The 19,172-nt window shown below is 44.2% G+C and overlaps 1 protein-coding gene across 6 annotated transcripts in view; it reads right to left on the bottom strand.

Annotated features, from left to right (window-relative positions):
* Positions 1–1,817: 1,817 nt before the first annotated feature.
* LOC1274938 (uncharacterized) overlaps positions 1,818–19,172 on the bottom strand; it is a 56,113-nt gene continuing 38,758 nt past the window's right edge. For all 6 annotated transcript variants that reach the window (XM_061642630.1, XM_061642634.1, XM_061642632.1 and 3 more), the window contains 6 exons: positions 17,377–17,445; positions 9,054–9,106; positions 6,834–6,903; positions 6,256–6,753; positions 5,461–6,183; positions 1,818–5,372 (listed from right to left, as the gene is read on the bottom strand). In XM_061642630.1, the coding sequence (XP_061498614.1) occupies positions 5,286–5,372; positions 5,461–6,183; positions 6,256–6,753; positions 6,834–6,903; positions 9,054–9,106; positions 17,377–17,445 (1,500 nt within the window). In that variant the 3' untranslated portion in view covers positions 1,818–5,285. The remainder of the gene's footprint in view (positions 5,373–5,460; positions 6,184–6,255; positions 6,754–6,833; positions 6,904–9,053; positions 9,107–17,376; positions 17,446–19,172) is intronic.

Genomic DNA, 19,172 nt, shown 5'->3' on the forward strand with positions numbered 1-19,172 from the left:
TCGATGCTGGGTCCGGAAGGTCCTCTTAAAGCTCAAGGACGATTATTAGACGACTGGCCCGTGGGGTGGTGGATTTTTCAGCGAGGATACCATTTCATTTCTCTCTATCATCGGTCAGACCAGATCGCTCTTTTTTTTTGTTCTCCGTTGAACTCCCGCACCCTTATTTTCTCAGTTATTGAACTCATCAATCAAGCGAGCAGAAGACAATTGATTAGCTTCCAAATCCAATATGACCCATCGGACTGCAACACACGGCAGCACACGTTAGGTTGTAAATTGACCCAGTTTTATTGAGTGTTTCCGGTTCGGGTTTGGTTGCTGGAGGCCGAATCAAGTGTCACAATTACACTGCGTTCGGATGTGTACTGTTCTTGTTTTTTCTAGTTGATCTTGCTCCTGCTGTGGTATTTCGTTGGGCATGAGAAAGTCGGCGATTGGCGAAAGACCAACGGAAATTCGATGGAAACTCTCAAATCTGGAAACGAAATATGATCAACATGGTGTTGAAAAAAAGGGTTTATAATTTCACAGATGTTTCAGACTTTCCAATAGCAGCGTCGATTTGGTGGGAAGTCTATTTCTTGCTTTTTATTTAGAAGTTTTTTTTCACTTTGTGTTGAATTGATTTTTCCAACTATTTCCAATTGTTTTTATCGTTTACTTTACTCGCTCAAGATGTATGTACTTTTTAAAAATATGTTCATCATAAGTTTCTTCAGATATAAGATGCCAGGGGAGAGAAAAGCAAAATATTTTAACATAATTTAAAGCTATTTAATGTAAACATTTAAAACAATTATTCACAACACAACATTTAAAACAAACAATTTTTAAACAAAAGTAATATTGTTTAAAATGTTATATGCAATTAAGACAAGCATATCAGCGTAGTTTTAATTGCCTTTTAAAAATTAGCTAGAAACTTTATTGTATAATCAAGTAAACTGTCTGGTGCAACACTTTAAAAAACACCCTTAGGCCGGGTGCACCTGGATACCAATAATGTATCAACCAACATTCACTGGCGAACTATCGAACAAGATCCCCTTCCCAAAATCAGCCCGTATCGAAATAGAAACTCAATACATTATTATAAATTATGTCTTGCAATTGACGTATGCGGTTTAATTTTTCCCTAGCCTGTAATTTAACTTATTTAGAGGTAAATGTTTTTCTTTATATAATTTCTATTATGGTTTTAAGTAATAGTGAATTATTTGAGCTATCTAAAATGTATTTATATGTATATTAAGTTTAACTAGAACGCACAACGGTACAAATAATCAATTGATGCAAAAACAAAAGTATTAATTTTTTTAAAAATTTTTCTAGCATCTATTAATTAAATTATATAAAAAAGTTGTTACTTTAAACACAGTATTGTTCAGAGAGTTGTAGAATTTTCGGGGTTTTCGATCACACGAATAAATATACATATAAAATTTCAATGATTCTTAATCTTTTTAACAAGGACGGTATTAAGGGAACCAAACGTGAGCCATGACAAAGTTGCACACGATACTGCCGCTTGGGTATGCTACAAGTTGCATACAATTATTCCCGCCCTTTGCAAGACAGGAGTGTCAAACTCATTTTTCAACGAGTCAATCGCATCAAATTAGAAGCAGTTATTTACAGAAACGAAAAAGTACAGAATTTTTAATTTTTTTACCACACATTACACATTATTTACATTACATTATCAATGAATAACAAAAAACTTAAACATGTCAAGAAATACATCGATCGAAACGTATAAAAATTGTCATCACAAACGAAGCGTAGAATAATTAGAAACAAATACACCACACAGATTGATTGATTAGTTTGAAAAAGTTTTAATATTACTATTTTGAATCGTTTTCACAAACTCTACTCTGTCTTCGGTCGGCGAAGGCCATTCTATGTGTCCACAGTGTATCTGTGACAGACACGCTCACGTTCTACAAATGTCTGCACGTTCTACCAACGTACCCGGACATGTTATATTCCACACCCTACTCGTAGTGCGGCGTATTATGAAGTTCGATATAAATAGTAAAAGTCCCTCTAGCAGATACTTATATGTGTATATATATATATATGAACCTATTACAAAAGTAAATAGTGTATAATGCATTGCGTCGTCTCAGTACGGTTTTCAACGTTTAGTATGTATACAAGGAGAAATTATAGTACATGTACAACCCGCTGACAAGAAGAAGAAAATAACGCTACTCTCCACCTCCGTTATGATGTGTGCATGAGTGATTGATGATATTTCGAACACTTTACCACGGTCACAAAACAAACAGTAATGCTACTAGCTGTGTGTGTGTATAATGCTGGGTCCGCCTAGCGAATCATCGCGAGTACCTTACGTGTAATCTACCCCCCCGTCACTCTATCTAGGATGTTCACGTACCAAACTTGTTTTTATTCTGAACGACACTCTTCTACACAACGACACATGCAATGTTATTGGTTATGCCCTAGGTAACACAGTAAAATATTTAGACCCACAGGCAGGGACCACAGTACGGAGTGAATACGAATTGGATAGTGACTACTGAGAACAAGTGTAAGGACGATACGCTCTGTTAACGGAAATGCAGTTTGTAGAGTAAATGGTAAAGAGAATTGTTTGATTTTGGTTGATTTCTAATCTGCTTTAACATGGCTACACTCTTCCGTAACGGACCCAATACCTCTCTATCATATCTTCTAGTTACGTTGTTGTCTATAGTAATTGCAACACCCAACACACATACCAGAGCTCATTCCATTTTGTACCTTTCGTGTTGTTTTCATCTGTGTTCATCCTACTTTCCATCCCGTTGCGTTTCGTGTGGCAATCCGTTCCCTGCACTCACAGTAATAGAAGTACTGTTTTCCTACGCTGTTTTGCGACTAAGCAAATTCGTGCAATAAAACTCATCGCAACTATTATGTATAGACAACGGTAAGATATGAAGCGAGAAGACGGTAGAAATGCTACAGACATGCGAAGTTGGCTGATATTACATACGGTTCACGTAAAACACTCACAAGTAACACTATACGAAGCGATCCTGTTGTCTTTCAACAACAATCGATAATGTTGTTCAGCAACTCCAAAACGGGAGTATTAGTGAGGGTTGTGATTTGCAAAAAAAGATGTACGTTTAAATTCTTATCGTTTCGCAAAAAAAAAGAAGAAAACAAAACAACAGTAAGCAACATGCGTGAGCAAAGGAAACGCATCGTTTGGTCGATCACATTGATCAGCATTAAAAATATTCAACAACATGAACTGATATGTTCATCAAAGCAAGTAGCGTGTAAAGCATCTTTTTAGCAATAAGCTCACCACATAAGATGTTTAATTTAGAAAGCGGCAATAAGTTGTGTAAATCATTGTGAAAGAACTGTTGAAGTAGCAAACGTTGCCTTTTACTTATCTGTAAAATATTACCAATTCAACTCAGACCAGTAATGCTTACAAAAAAGGGTAGCTAGCATTCGTTTAGCGTGCTCTTTGCTATTATTATCATCTCCAGACCGAAGGATTGCATTCTTCTGCATCGCTTTTGCAACATGTAGTATACCAATCACCGGTCGATCGACTACGATTATCGCGTATAAGAAATAGTTCTGAGTTCTGATCATCCGCACGCATTCGAACAACAAAGTAAAAATGTATAGATTCCGTACTCTTTTGTGGCATTCCTTCCATTCGCTCACAACCTCTTTTTAGTTGATTTCGGTTCCGCTGGGGGAAAGTATTTACTGAGTGTGTCTCCATCCTCACGCCAAACCCTCATGCCGCGAGAGAAATGCTGCAAAAATTCTTATTGTCCAACAGTTTCAAACCCACCCAAGCGCTACCCTGCTCCGCCTATTATCAATATAGAGAATATAGTTCACTGCACACGCCGGCTTCTGTGTGGATGAGGTTTAGACGACCTTGTCTGGTGGCAGTTTATGTATGAGGCGTATCTAGTGAGTGTGTCTTTGCCGTCATTTATCAGTACGATTTTGGCGCAGCGCTTGCATCGCGAAGGTTGCGCGCCACATTTGCTTCTTCTCTTTGTTTTGAGTTGTTGTATGTTTTTAAACGTATTATCACAAATGTTGTTACAGGGTTTTCCATTCCAATTAACAACTGTCCACAGTCTACTAGCAATCTTCGATTTGAAAAACACAATTGTCTACCACTTACACACAAGTCAAGCCGTTTTTGGTACACTGTCCATTTCAATTTCACAATTGTCGTCTTCGAAAACACACGACAGATGCGGCACGGTTTTGGCTGGAACGTGTATCACTTGTCTGTAAGAATTGAACCATGTTGTAAACAGGTCTTGATTGAATATCAGAATATGGGAAAGCTGAGCAATTTGGACATTTTAAGCAGTTTTATCATTTGGTTTTAGTTATTCTTGGATCGTTACAGTTTTTAGGTTATTTTGGGACGTTGTAATTTTTTTATCATTGGCTGCCAGTAAAAGCATTGATAAATGTAATAATTCCTGCATTGTATTGAAAGATTAAAGTATACATAAAATGCCTAATATGTCCATGTTGCCCAGCTGTCCTAACTACAAGTGATACACGTTCCAGCCAAACCCAAAACAAACCGTGCCGCATCTGACGTGTGTTTTTGAAGACGACAATTGTGAAATTGAAATGGACAGTGTACCAAAAACGGCTTGACTTGTTTGTAAGTGGTAGACAATTGTGTTTTTCAAATCGAGGATTGCTAGTAGACTGTGGACAGTTGTTAATTGGAATGGAAAACCCTGTATCTTACAATCTAGAGTTCTTTTTTTTCGTTCCTCTGCTTTCTTCTACTTGCTTCAACGACGTTTTTTGTTTGTGAGGGATCATTTAACGTAGCCCTTAACGCGACTGCTACGTTAAGCGGTTAGTATGCCCTGTTAGTGTTTGCTTCTGCCTTCACTCTAACTATAAAGGTGTTACATGGTTTTCGTGTATAACTGTATAATTTTAGTAAGTATTTGTGAGGATGTGTGCTTTCTTAATGTCCTGTCTAACTCCACATAGTTTCGAGACGTAACACTATTGCTTGCAATGTCTGGCGAAAACGAAACCCAACCAGTACTACTACCATGGTGTATATTAGTGTGCACAACGCTGTGTTGTAAAACGCTTGCTTTTCATAACCTGATTAATTCGACATTATTTATAAGTCTTGGGCATGTTTGGGACTTGTGCGCAACGAGCACCAGTTGTACGGTTAGACCCCAGCTGCTAGGTAAATGAGCGAAACACCGTTGTTAATGGCTGCGATGAACATTCGGCTAGCTGGCGAACGTTCGGCGGATCGGCACCGGCGGAGGCGATTTTAACCGATCCTTCGCTCCGATCGGGACGGGGATGTGCGTTTCCTGCAAAAGGCAAAAAACAGGATGGCAAAGATTCAGCGCAATGCGCAAACACAACTCATCCGGTGTGTAAGTTCCGTGCGCTACTTACGTGGACACCGTTGCCACGCTGAACCCGCCTCCATCCAGTGCTTCTTCGCCACGTAGCCGATGCGGGCGATTGGGACCGAGCAGCTGCCGTGCTGTCCTGTTTCGTGGCCGCCTTTCCGTTTAGCTGATTGTGGCACGTGATCAGTACATCCTGCAGCAGGTCGGCCGTGTTGAGCGAGAGCGGCGGGTTGATTGCTACAGCATCGGCCTGCTGCTTGCCCATGTAGCGGCGATTCGGTGATTCAGGCAACGATTGGGCACCCTTCTTCGGTGCCGGTTTGCTCCGCAACACTACTTCCTCTTCCTCGTCGATGGTGGTGCTTGCACTGCACGACATGGAGGACGCCGATGCGGGCAGCTGTAGCTTCTCCGTTAGTGCATCACTCGATTCGCTGGACGAGCAGCTCAGTACCTGGGCCCGGCCACCTTCGCTCGGCGTTGGACTTTGGGATCGGCTGCCGTTGGCATCATCCTCATCGCTGCTGTCGCACGGCGCCCCTCCTTTGGCTGTTCGGCGAGCCCCGCGCGTGGCGGTGTTGCTGCCGCTCTTGCTGCCTGCTTCCTTCAGCTCGCTCCCGCTCAGATCTCCGCTCTCGCCGACCGTGCCGCCAGCGGCCATCGGTGAATGCAAGCTGCGCGTACTGCCGGACGTAAAGCTGACTAGTCGGTAAAAGTCACGCGTGAAGTTCGTACACGTTACCTCCTCATCTTCCGAGTATACAATCTGCAAGTATAGAAACGGGAATGAGTGATGGCTATTGTTGGAGGAGGACGTAACGGGTTGCCGTTCGCCTACCTGGTCGTGCAGCAGGGCAGTTATTTCTTCAGTCTGTGTTTCTGCCGACGTCAGAAAGTTGGAGTTCCAGATCCACTCGTGGTTTTCCTCGTCCAGCGCCGTCACTAGCTCCTCCTGCGACATGCTCCAGTCCTCCATGTCCGCGGTGCACGGTTCCGCCGACATTAGCCACTGTTCCGGCTCCTCCGGCAGCTCCTCCAGGTGGCCTTCCGTCGGCGGCTGGGGCTGGCCCGAGCTCATCGTGCAGTACCCCTCGTCGCGACTCTTGGCCGGGCTGGCGTGCGTGGTAACGAGGGCCGCATTTTGTGCCTCCAGATCCCGCACCCGGCCCTTCAGTATTGCCACCTCGTCCCGCAGGCTGTCCTCGGCCACCAGCGCATCCACCACCTTGCGCATGATGTCGTCCAGGCATGTTTCGTACTGCCGTACTCTTTGGTGTAGCGATTTGTTCTCGTTCTGCAGCGCCATCAGGCTGTTTTCCTGCTTCTGAAAGCGTACCTGCGGATCGATGCAAGAGTGAACCGATTTATTAGTACCTGCCTAGTACCGCCACTCTCGCTGCACCGTCACTTACGTACCTGCAGTGTTTTGTGCTCTCGGCACACTTGCATCGATTTTCGATCCTTTGTCCTCATCGCTTTGCTCATACTGGAAATCGAAAATGGGCAACGGAAGCATTACTTTAACAACATCAATATAACTTCTTAGGGTGTGTGTGTGTGTGAGTGTATGCTCTTGGATCATATCGCAGGGTAAGAAAACCCTCCTTCTCCAACCTATCAACCCGAGCCGTTAAGAGTTTGGGCGGTTCGGGATTAGCGCGTACTACGGTAAATCCTTAAAAAGGGTCGGTTACTGTGGATACCCGAACTACACCGCCGCAAACACCACCAACGAACGAATTTAAACTTCCGAGCGGAGAGCGTGCGCTTATGGAGCGATGCTTATTCTGCCTATCAACACGATAGCAGGGATGAAGCAGCTCGCCCCTAACCCTCTGCTTGATGAGGAAGAGTATCTGTTCGGCTAAAATGTAACATTTAAACAAACCCTAATTTCCTCCGGGGATGTAAAAACAAACACGGATTCAACTAATTCCTTCCACGGGCAGGGAAAGTTTCCGGCCAACAGTGCGCCAGAGGCAACGAACGGGGGGAACTTTTAAATCGATAAAAAATTCATGCTCCTTCACCAAAAACTGGATTATAGACACGTGGGTGTGAGGCATCGAATTTAAGGAACGACCGGGACGTGGGTAGACAGCCACAGAGTGAAATCTCTGCCGTAGCAACCTTCAACTCGCAACGGTGCGTGCGTGCATCTTGATCGGTTCTCGGCTCAGGTGGTTCTGCTCGAGAAGCGAGATTGGCATATATTTGTCGAAAAGATTGCTACTGCACACTGCCACTCTGCCAGGCGGAAACCGGAAGCGCAAGACCGTGCCCGTGCCCGTCGTTCGGTCGGCAAACAAAGAGCAGAAGCGCAAAAAGGGTTCTACCGCGTACGACGGCGAAGGCTGCACGATGCCGCTATGGTGATGACGATGATGGTAGGCATTTCCCGTCCCGTCCCCTCCATCATCATGTCTACCTAGAATCCTTTTTCTAATCGTTACACTACGGCCCAAACCATCATAAAAGGGTCTTCAGGAAATGCGTCTTCCCTGGCAAAAAGTTTCCCCAAAAAGACGGAAATTTTCCTTTCCTTCACTGTGAGAACATAAATCTCAAACCACCTCCACTCCGCTCGCTTCACGATCCCCACACTGCTTCTTGCAGCATCCTCGCCGTCCCCCCCCCCCCCCATTGGCGTTCAAATCCCTCTATTAAAATCCTAGGTTAAACGGGAAAACCCACAACCCCCCAGAAACTCGACCCCCAACATCTTCCCATTTCCAACGAAGCTTCCCTAGGCGACAGGTAGAGGTTTCCCTTTCCGTCGTTGACTTTTGACGACGAAAACCAGCTTTTCCAAACAAGGAAAATTCATTCATTTCCTCGGGGGCCATCTCGAACGCCCCTTCGGGTACCTGTCGGTGTCTGATGCTTCGGTGTGTGAATCGGTTGACAAAATAAAGCCGCGCTGCTTCGCCGTTGGATCAAGGAAATACACCCAGACACACACAGAGCAAAACAAGCAGCAACGCTTTCGCTATCGTTTTGTGTGCGCGTTTGTCTTGTGGGTGCTGAGGGGAGAGTGTCGCTTTTCTTGTGGCGAACCCTCACAGCCACTGCTTCTTTTCCTTTTTCCCCCGCAGCTCACCTTCGACAGCTACGCAGCTGGGATTTTCATATTTAGACAACTTATTATCGCAACGCAACGCAAGAACAAAGAAAAAAGGGAAAAGTAAATATTTGCACGTTTTTTCGGCTTGTTGCTGTCCGCTCGGCTAGGGGGCGGTGAGTAAAACCCGGGTGAAACACGCGTAATACTGCCCCCCAGTGTCGGCACACTCCTGCATCTGTCCCGTATTTATGCAGCGCAGGTTTTGTTAGTAAATACACATATATTGTTTTTTATTTTAATAAATACAAAAGGGGTGCGCTGGCTGCGCTTATTTATAAAGTGTACGCGCTGCTTGCGGCCAGACCGTTTGACACCGGAAGATACGCCTCGGAGCGGTGCTACTGAAATTGTTTCTATTTATTTTTACAATTTTGATTCACTCACGCATGAATTGATTATTCAACAGTTTACCAAAAAATTAGCGTATTCAAATAAAAAAGGTATTTCGTTTCACCAAACTTAATACATACTTAATTGTGTAAAGTGATACGAGGGAGATGCATTGTACTTACACTTCTAAATGCTCCTTTATCTCCTTTTCCAATGTTGGCGAGTTGCATTGGCTCTGCAAAAGAGAAAAAAGGGTACATTATTAGCAAGTTATCGTGAAATATAATGAAAGTAAATAAATCCAACTACACAACTACACTTCTACTGGGAGCCTATTTTGAGTGGACGTTGAATTCGCATCCCGTGCTTTCGCTTCACTTTGCCGAGCTCAAAACGGTCCAGCTCATTTTCAAACGTCGGAAATGGAATGAGCCGTCCATCTACGGGACGGGGGGAGGGTCATGGGCTTGGAGGAGTGGAGAAAACTTTCGCATTCAATTAAAACCCAAACAAAGTGCCACACGGTATCGGCCGCGCAAGCTTCAAAATGGAATAAAAACAACCGGCGTCAGTTAGGCAGCAGCATCGCATCACATCGTAGCCCTTGGTGACATGAAGGGAAATTCAATCGCAATCCTACCCCTAGTCCTCAACACCACATCCGCACACACACCAACAGAAAACAGCAAATACCCAACGTAAACCGCGTCCCGCAGCGAACGGAAGTAGCGGAGAGTGGATTGGGGGAAGAATTTAAATTCACTCCAGGAAGGAAAACTTCATCACAAAGACACAAGAGCCATTCGGAAGTCATCTTTGCGCAGGCCGACACACTGTCAAACACCCTCCTCATCGTCGCCTCCATCAGCATCAGCATCATCATCATTGCCGTCATCGTCATGTGCCACCGCTCCACAAGTTAGAATGGAGCCTGTTTCTCCCCTTCGTTTTTGTTGGAGCATTCGTAGTGACAACGTTGACGTCCTGTGCAGTGATAGTGATAGTGAGAACTCACGGGCGACCCATTCGTTGAATTATCCGTTAAATTAGAACCGAGGCAACTGCGGAGCCCCTTTACGGTGGGAAAACGTAAAAGCCCTGAAATTGTTCTGTCCGCTGCACAACTGGGCTGAGTAAAATTCCAAACCGTATTCCCGATTTACACAATGTATCGTGGGGAGATGTGTCCATGAAAAAAAAGGATCCTTTCAAGCTGTTCCTTTCGCTTTTATGTTCTATATATATGCTGGATGTGCTTTACTTTGTGCTCAATTTTTTGCGCTGAAGTCGAACAGATTTACGAGCGCTTCTTCTGCTTCTGATGCGACCTTCCGATTAAGCGAAGAAAGGGCGGGTGAAAAAAGACCAACATCAGCATCGGAAACCTTTCGCCAATTATTTGCACACCCACACACACACACAGTAAACACCATTCAACGGAAACGTCCAATCATTAAGAGAGAATCTCTGATTGATTAGCGACAGAAGAGGAAGAAGAAAAAACCCGAAGGTTTTGTACCCTTTTGCAGTAGCTGTTCAACCCTAAATATAAAAACCACTACCGATCGGGACAGCTGGGAATGCTGTATTGGCTGTGATTTTATGTTTCTGTGCTGAAGATGGAACAACAACCTTACCATGAATGACTAGCCCGTTTCTCGAGCATTCTCACTAGCTGCCGCCACAACGTTTACACTCATGCTGACGATAGAAAAATCGACCTAACTTGGGTATAGCTTAGCTTAGGTCCACATCGTATGACAGAGAGAGAAAGAGAGAGAGAGAGAGAGAGAGAGAGAGAGAGAGAGAAAAGATTGGACGCAAAAAGGAAGGTTTTATTGGGCGGTTGAAAATTTTTACGCACGTGTTCCATCATTCCACTTCAAAACGGCGTGCCTTTCTGTCCCATTAGCACTGTCATTAAAGCAAAGCGTGTGCGCCCTATGAAGTATAAATGCGTAAACACATAAAAAAAACAACAACATGAATGTTCGAACGAATGTCATACGCGTGTCCCGGCAACATAATGAAGCATAATTCTGTGCATTTTTACCCGTCCGGCCGACATTCATCAGTGCATGATGGGCCGCCTTTTTGGTTCTCTTTTTAGTGTTGGTGTGTGTTATTTCTTTTTACTCAAAGATTGTAGTACAGAGGTCTTTGGTTCTTCTACTTCCAATACGTTCGTTCCACCGTACCATGCCGGTGAGGCGATGAGTAATAGAACCAATCAAATGAAAAGCCACTAAGTGGCGCATAGTATTAGGCGCCCCATTCGAAACAGTCAAATATATATTCCCAGCTTGGTTGTGCAATAAAATATGCCTACACAAGCGGTGGAGGATAAGAAAAATGGTACACAATTCAATTACAACGCCTTTCAATGCTGCATTTCGAAAAAAAAATAAAACAGCTATTGTGTTCCGATGAGACAGTGATGGTCATAAGAGTAGCAGAAAAGCCAGATTAGAAAATGAAAAGTGGTACTAAAATTGATTTGTCTTTTTTTTAAGCATTATTGAGATCTTGATGTTTTAAAATCTATAAATGTAACATTAATGATGTTTTCTGCAAAACAAAAGTGAAAAAAACACTTCAAAGCCGCATTTAATTGCTATTTGAGCGTTTATTGATTCCAAGTAACAGATTTACGTTTATTGATTTCCGAGTAACAGAACAGTCAACAGTAGCACTTATAATTCGAACAAGTTATCAGCGTAATAATCTTATCTTAGCTCATAGACATCATTGTAGCAATATAATACAACCTTCTATGAAAAGATTTTCATAAAATTATTAGATAAGACGGCTACTAATTAAATTTACCATGACCAAAACTTTATAGCGTTTCATTTACAGCGTCTTGACAAGATGGTTCTAATCAGTAGAAGCAGAGAAGTGATGATTTGGAACAGTGCTTTAGAGCACACCCACGACTCCGTTCCGACTCTGGCAAAATCCGACCCACTAGTTCCGCCAGAAGTCGGAGTCGTCCGAAGTCGTCCGGAGTCGTCCGAATTTGCGCGGAGTCATTCGGAGTCGTCCAGAGTCATTCGGAGTCGTTCGGAGTCGTTCGGAGTCGTCCGGAGTCGTCCGGAGTCGTTCGGAGTCGTCCGGAGTCGTCCGGAGTCGCCCGGAGTCATCTGGAGCCATCTGGAGTCGTCCCGAGTCGTCCCGAGTCGTCCGAAGTCGTCCAGAGTCGTGCGGAGTCGTCCGGAGTCGTTCTGAGTTGTTCGGGGTCTGACTCCGAATGACTTTGATTCCGGTTGATTCCGGCCGACTCTGGACGACTCCGAACGACTCCAAACGACTCCAAACAACTCCGAACGACTCCAGATAATGCTGGGCGGACCTACCTTCCGGAGTCGGTTCCGAAATTTTCGGAGGCAGATCGAAGACGATTCTTTCGAATCAGATCGAAGACGAAATTCTGATAATCACAAATATTCTGATAGCTTACTATGGCCACAACTGTAACTATGCTTCAAAGCAAAGCGGTGCGTCCATGCGCTCGGCAGGCTGTCGTAATAGTTGGTCAAAAAACCAAAATAATTCCTCGTCATCAATTATTCATTTTTGCTGCCACTCGCATTGATGCGGTCATCACGTTTTTCCTTTTGCCTTTTCGACCACGAGCGCCACGTGACGAATGGGTTTTCCAACCCACATCACTCGAGCGATTGCACTTTTTACTTCTCTGTGTGTGTGTGTGTGTGTGTGTGGGTTTGTACCATTTCCGGAACGCGATGTAATTGGCCAGATTGTATAGCATTAGAACCGAAAAGGGACATTCGTCCTGAAGGTTCTTGAGATCTCTTCTTTTTTTTTTACTCTGGGGCACAAGGACAACGCTCCAGTACATACACAGGCTGTGTTGGTGGTGTGGAAAATGGCCCCACGCTTTCCACCGCTCACCCTTTTGCGCACATCCAGTGCACGTTGCGAGAAGGTCAACCCGGGACAAGGGGAGAGTTGTTTCGGCAACTCTATTCACTTTTTACATCAACAATTCACTTGAACGCCTTTGCTCCATCGCCCGCCTAACGTACTGCGGGGACTGCGTAGGCTTCCGCTGCAAGTAACTGTCCCATTGCAAACGAAAACGCCTGCAAACGAACAAACGCCAGGACTTCAAGGGAAACACCAAACAATCCCCCACACCACGGGAAAACTAACGACGCACAAAGTACGGGGAAAGTGAAATGACTCGAACGGAAAGCGCCCTGTGGGTGTGTTCGCTCCATTTGGCGCCAGTAAAGCACATTCATTTCGTTTTCATTAGCGAGAGGACCCGACATGGAGCGAGAGGACGCACGGTACTACTACACTTGCCTGCCACCGAGCGTTTACGTCGTCGTCGTCGTCTTAGTCATGCTGAACGGGGATTTCCTTGGGCTTTTTGGTGCGGGTTTTCAAACGGGCCCTACAAACAACGCCCCACCAGGACACTAAGGACGAGGGCGGACTGCTACGGACTGCTGCTGTTGTGTTTGGGTCGTCCGGATGGACTGCGCCCTGCACACAGAAGCGATTGGCGCCATGAGGACATGGGGTAGCGTAATGTAACGCGCGCCCTCCGTTCGTCCCGAGTGATGGCAGCGCTATCGATACCAACTTTCGCACTGACACTGCCCAGTTTTTCGTCAGACCGTTATCCGAGTATTCGAGGGCCGATTTTCAAAGGGCATGAAAAATCGTTTTCCACTCAATGTTACTTATGCAAAATCAATTACTCGGTAAACAGACCGGCGTGGCCCGAGAACGGTAGGGTGGGAGTTTGCAAAATTTGATGACTTAAACTTCCCGATTTGCTTGCGGCCCTCTAGGGAAAGGGAAGAAGCGTATCGATATGAAGTATAATGCAGGCAGAAAAAATGGCATACATTTACTGACGATTTGACGGTTGTGGGGGCGCAGCTGTTACATCACACAAATACATACACACAACTCTGGTCATCCCCTTTTTGCCTAGTGAATGAATTTTAAGCAGCAAACGCATTGTTTGCTACCACTTCCGGAAGAACGCAGCCAAAACAGACACACACACACCAAAAAATCCCGCAAAGCCATGGCAAGAGATTCTCTTCCCCACTGGTTCTGGTTGGGATATCGGTGGTAATAAAATGCGGATCATATTTCGGGTAATAAAGCAAGATTTTATCTTCTCATACGCACACCGTAAAACCCCTCCTCGACCGGATGAAGCCGGGTGCCGGGGTTTTGTCTCATCCTATCTCGCCCACCTTGCAGTTAGCTGGGCCAACCTGTGGACCCGTATGTAGCCGGGTAGAACCAAATCCCCTGCATGAACCACTGAAAATGATCCCCTGGGACTCCTGCTCCTCCAGCATGGGGGTGTTGTTGCCCGCTCCCGCTACAAATAAGGGGTTATGTGTGGATAATACCGAACAAACAGCAAACAAACCGGAAGCACAAAGAGAGCCTCCACCGTACGTGGTTGGTTACAATGGCAACAGTCGATATTGTGGCTGTGTTTATGTGTGTGTGTGGGTATGTGTCTTTTTTTTGCAATGGTGATGCCAACATTTCAAACAGTTCAACCCAGTGCTCACACCGGCAGGGGTTCGCTCCAACATGAGGGCTTTATTACACGTAGGTATTTCCCAGCTACAGAAATGATTGCAAAACGGTTGAGAGGGGGCTTTAGCAACAGTTTTTTCTTTTTTTAATTTCGTTCGATGAATTCATTTGTGTTGGTAACGAGAAACCAATCGCTGAAGCAGAAGGGAAAAAAAACATAACACCCACGTTTTTGGATCCCCACAACAGGCCAGTTGATGGTTTGAATGGTAAAGAACATGCCAGGGTGGGCACTTTCATTGGTAGTGATAAAATGCCGTTCCCCACGCAAGGTTCGTGAAGGGTCGGCCCAATCATGCGAAGCGTCCGGACCGACCGGATGACCTAAGGGCTCCACAGCGAATAAACAAAGATTAAACATTTCGTTCGCGCTGCAAACCCCGCACCCGGTATGATGTGTTGTTCGTCGTACGTTGGCAGTGTCATGGGAATTTGGAGTTCACGTGTGTGTGTGTGGTTTAAACGCTAAATGTATCAGTTCTCGTAGGTAAAATCAGGTTGTGGTTAATTTAAATCGATACGACAAGAACGGGGTAGAAAACATACATTTATCATTAAGATCTCATTTTAAATTATACACTGAAATTTACACACACACACCAGTTACTTTCTAGCTTGCTACACATATGGGTGCAACAAAACCATTGTATAATTCAATTCGGTCCCTTTTAGTGTTGGGTTTCATGAATCTTTCTTAGAGAATCATTCATTTGAATTTTCAGTGATGAGTGATTCGAATCTCTTAGCGACTCTCCAAGGATTCATGAATGTCGAAAGATCCTCGAATCTCTAAAGATTCATGAATCCCGAAAAATTCTTGAATCTCAAAGGATTCATGAATCTCGAAAGATAATTTAATCTTAAAAGATTCATGAATCTAAAAGATTCACAAATCCGTTAACATTCATATATCTCTAGGGATTCATTAATCTTTATAGATGTTTGATTTTCAAAATATTGAATTTGCGCGATTCCACCTAACAACAGGCTCGTCGTAGGTTCAAGCCTCGCATGGACCGTCTCCCCATTATAAAACATAATATCCGGCTGCTTGGTACTTGCCAAGAAATCTCGAAAGCCTGTAAGGCCACGTAGGTTGTTACTTCAAAAAGAAGAATAATGAGAAGCTAAAGCTCTATGAATCTTTGGAGATGTATGAATCCCTTGAAATTTATAAATTCCTAGAGATTCGTGAATCTTTCGAGATACCTCAATCTTTTGAAATTCCTGAATCTTTGGAGATTCGTGAGTTTTTGAGATTCATGAATCTTTGAGATTCATGAATTTTTGCAACCGAGACTCTGATTCATTGCACATTTCAAAGATACATTAAGATTCATGAATCTGAATCAGATTTACCTAACGCTAGTCCCTTTAACTGTTTCAATCAATTCAAAAATATCAGCATAATACAATAAATATATCCAAGATTCCTCCGTCTCAAGTGTTCAGTACAGCTTAACAAAATTATGCGATTTCCCGACGTTTATAAATGTCACTCAAATTGTGGTGCAAATTTCATCCAACCTCTCCATCGGTACAGATTCAAACAATATAAAGCCCATAATGAAATTTCCCATCTCACAGTCAATTCTTGAGTGGAGTTTGCCAATGTTTCCCGTCTGTTGCCAGTTTATCCAACACAAAAACCACCAACCCAACATCCACACAAACAATACACTTTCGCTAGACGGGCACACGACCAGCTTTCGAACTTGTCCTTCCCACCGTAATAAGTGGAAGCGATCAGGTGAGGAAAATGCGCCCCAAAATAGGAACTGATTCGCTTCGATTGCCAGATTATAAAACCAATTCCAGGGATAATTCAAATAACAGATCATCTCAAGAAATCATTCCCCCCGACCGTTTTGGGGGTGCGGGCGGGCGGGGGTGATTTTCTCCTCTCCCTGTGCGACGCCAAGCAAACCCTCATCGTCGTTCTGCCAGAGACAAAGAGATTTTCTTTCAATTTCATCATTTCCCTTTTCGAATGAGAAGGACCCATTGTGTGGAAGGAGCAAGAAAAATTTTCGTTTTACGTTAGAGTACGACAAAACAGCACTCAAAACAGCAGAAGGTTTGGCAAGGGTGTCGTCTACTGAAGGCGTCTTTTTTTGGGTGCTTCGCAACTTTACACAGAAAAAAAGACTGCAAAACGATTGGAACCATGTTCAGTTTTTGCTTAATATTAGGTAATATTTATCGCAAAGTTGTACGTTTTGTAAAGTGTAATGTGATTATACAACACGTAAATTTCGTGTTTGTTTTTTTCCCTAACATGTGGTAAACCAGCGGCCAACATCCTGATCTAGATAGGGCATCGACACTTCACTTTTTGTCACTTTTGTGTTTCCGTAAGAAAGAATCTACGCAGCAGGATATTCGGCATCGAGCGCTTCGTTCCCTGCCCTGCCGACTGAGGGAGCACATTTTTTATTCCCTTCACCGCCGTTAAGTCCTTCTGAGCCTTGGAAGTTTTTCGATTTTTCCCTCCGCGTGAAACTTTCAACGGAATTGATAGTTAAGCCCGGTCGTCTCCACCAAACAGTGAGGCCAACAAAAAAAAGCACATCGAAAGCGTTCGGAGAGGGGACGGTAAAACTCTTCGTTGAAACGCAATTTAAGGCCGAAAGAAGGCCAAGAACGTGCAGCAAACTTAAAGCGCTTGGTTCTTTATTTCCGCTTGGTGTTTTTAACCTTAACAATATTGTCCCTCCCTTTGCGTAAGACTTGGACTAGGAAATGGAAGGATACTAAATCGTAGAAAGCGGACGCGTGTGTGTTTGTGTAGAGGATTAGAATTAGTCGAAGTGGGGTGAACAATTTACTTAAACCTACAGAAAAGTCGTCCATGAAGAAGGTGTCTACCGTTTAGTGTTTTTTATGTCGTTCGATACCACTTACTTGGTTTACTCGTTCTTGTAGCTTTAATAAGGCCTCTTCTAGTTCTGCAATGCGAGCTTCCAACATTTCCTGGGTATAAGAAAAAAAACAAAACAAAAGGTATTTTAATTAAATTAAGTGGATTCTAAACACTTTAAATGAAATACTACATGCTGTGGCAAATAACACGACCCACTTTGAGGCACAATTAAATGCATATATTACACATGACACATCAGATTGATGTTCCTATCCGCGTGTTCAACCAAACATTAATCCCAACTGTTGTCATCGGCTCCAAGCCGATAAGTGTGTAATTTTTCATGAGAGTTTTTTTGTTCTTTCTGCCCTTTGATTTCACTGTCACTGTGCCCAAAAGGCTTTTAAAATCATTCTCACATTCATCCAAAGCAACAGCATGCATACATGCGCTCTCCTATTGCCACCCCGTTTGTACGACACCAAGAGCGATCCCGTTTACCCGTGCTTTGATCTATGGCTTGATTAGTTTCCACTCATCTTTCAGCGCGTCTTTTACAAAAAAAAAGCCGAACCGAAGAAACTCAAAATCAAAACAACGGCAATGGCATGGCATAAAGAGCCGGTCGGAGAGGTTGAGAGAATAGAAAAATAAAAAGAACGCCCCATCTCCGCCACTGCGTAAGAATAAGATTGACTGACAAGCGGGGAACGAAGCTGGAAGGAAGATCAATTTTGAGTTATTTTCAAACTCTTAGTGCCACCACTGCACCCACTAGAGATAGATAGAAAGCAAACCCCATCGCGGACCATCCGGAAGAAGTCAGCAACAGGAGGAAGAGAGCAGCACGAGCGCCCTCTCTCTCTTTTATCGTATTCTGCATCCGGCGGCACATTTGGCGTCGTTATGTTGTTGCATCTTTTTCCCGCTTCTTGGAAAGTGAGCTGTTTACAAATCATTCCCTTGTCTAATGTTCACTTCCGAATGTGCCGGGAACGCAACCGGCTGCTGGAACCTCTAATCGTGCTTAAAACACACACACACTTTCACTAGCAGGCAGCAAGACACAACGCTGGTGTTCTTTCGAAACGTTCTGAGAAGTTTGAAGGTGTATGGTTACTCGCGAGGTTGGAGACATACGACGACTCGCAAAGGAAGACGCGACAAACGCGATCCCGGGTGTGTGTGCACTTGTGGTATGTTTAAAAAGATGAATTTATATTTCCAATCTCGGCTTCCTTTCTTTTACATCCCACCGAGCGTTGACGGATGAGCGATGATGAGCTGTCAATTTTGGCGAAAGATATCGTTTGATATTTTGCACTGACCCTAAAGAGCACCTCTCCAAATGCGCTTCACGTGTCCGATCGCCCATCGATCGCGTCCGAAAGGTGAATGTTTACTTTTCGCAACCGAATCGTTGGCAACGGCGGTGGTGTGTGTGTGTGTGTGTGTGTGTGTGTGTGTGTGTGTGTGTGTGTGTGTGTGTGTGTGTGTGTGTGTGTGTTTGCCAAATATGTCATGCCATAAATCATCACCATATTACCGAAGAGAACGCGCATGATGATGACCGAATCCGATCGACCACAGAGAGAGAGAGGTGGCGTTTGTCATACTTTTTATGCCGGCGATCATGTGGCGAGAACGGAGAACACGAGCATCGTTAGTCAGTGCTCAAAAACACTTTGATGATGTGTTGTTCCCAGCGCACGGGGTTTGCAAAGTGTGCGATTCTATATTTGCCAGCCAGCTATTATTTATTTCGCTCTTTCTCCTGCAGCTTTTGTTTGCATTTGTTTTTCAGGCTGCGAAAACTGTCTCCTATTTGTGAGTGAAA

The sequence above is a fragment of the Anopheles gambiae genome, chromosome 2 (assembly GCF_943734735.2).
Source record: "Anopheles gambiae chromosome 2, idAnoGambNW_F1_1, whole genome shotgun sequence".
In the NCBI taxonomy this organism is placed as follows: Eukaryota; Metazoa; Arthropoda; class Insecta; order Diptera; family Culicidae; genus Anopheles; species Anopheles gambiae.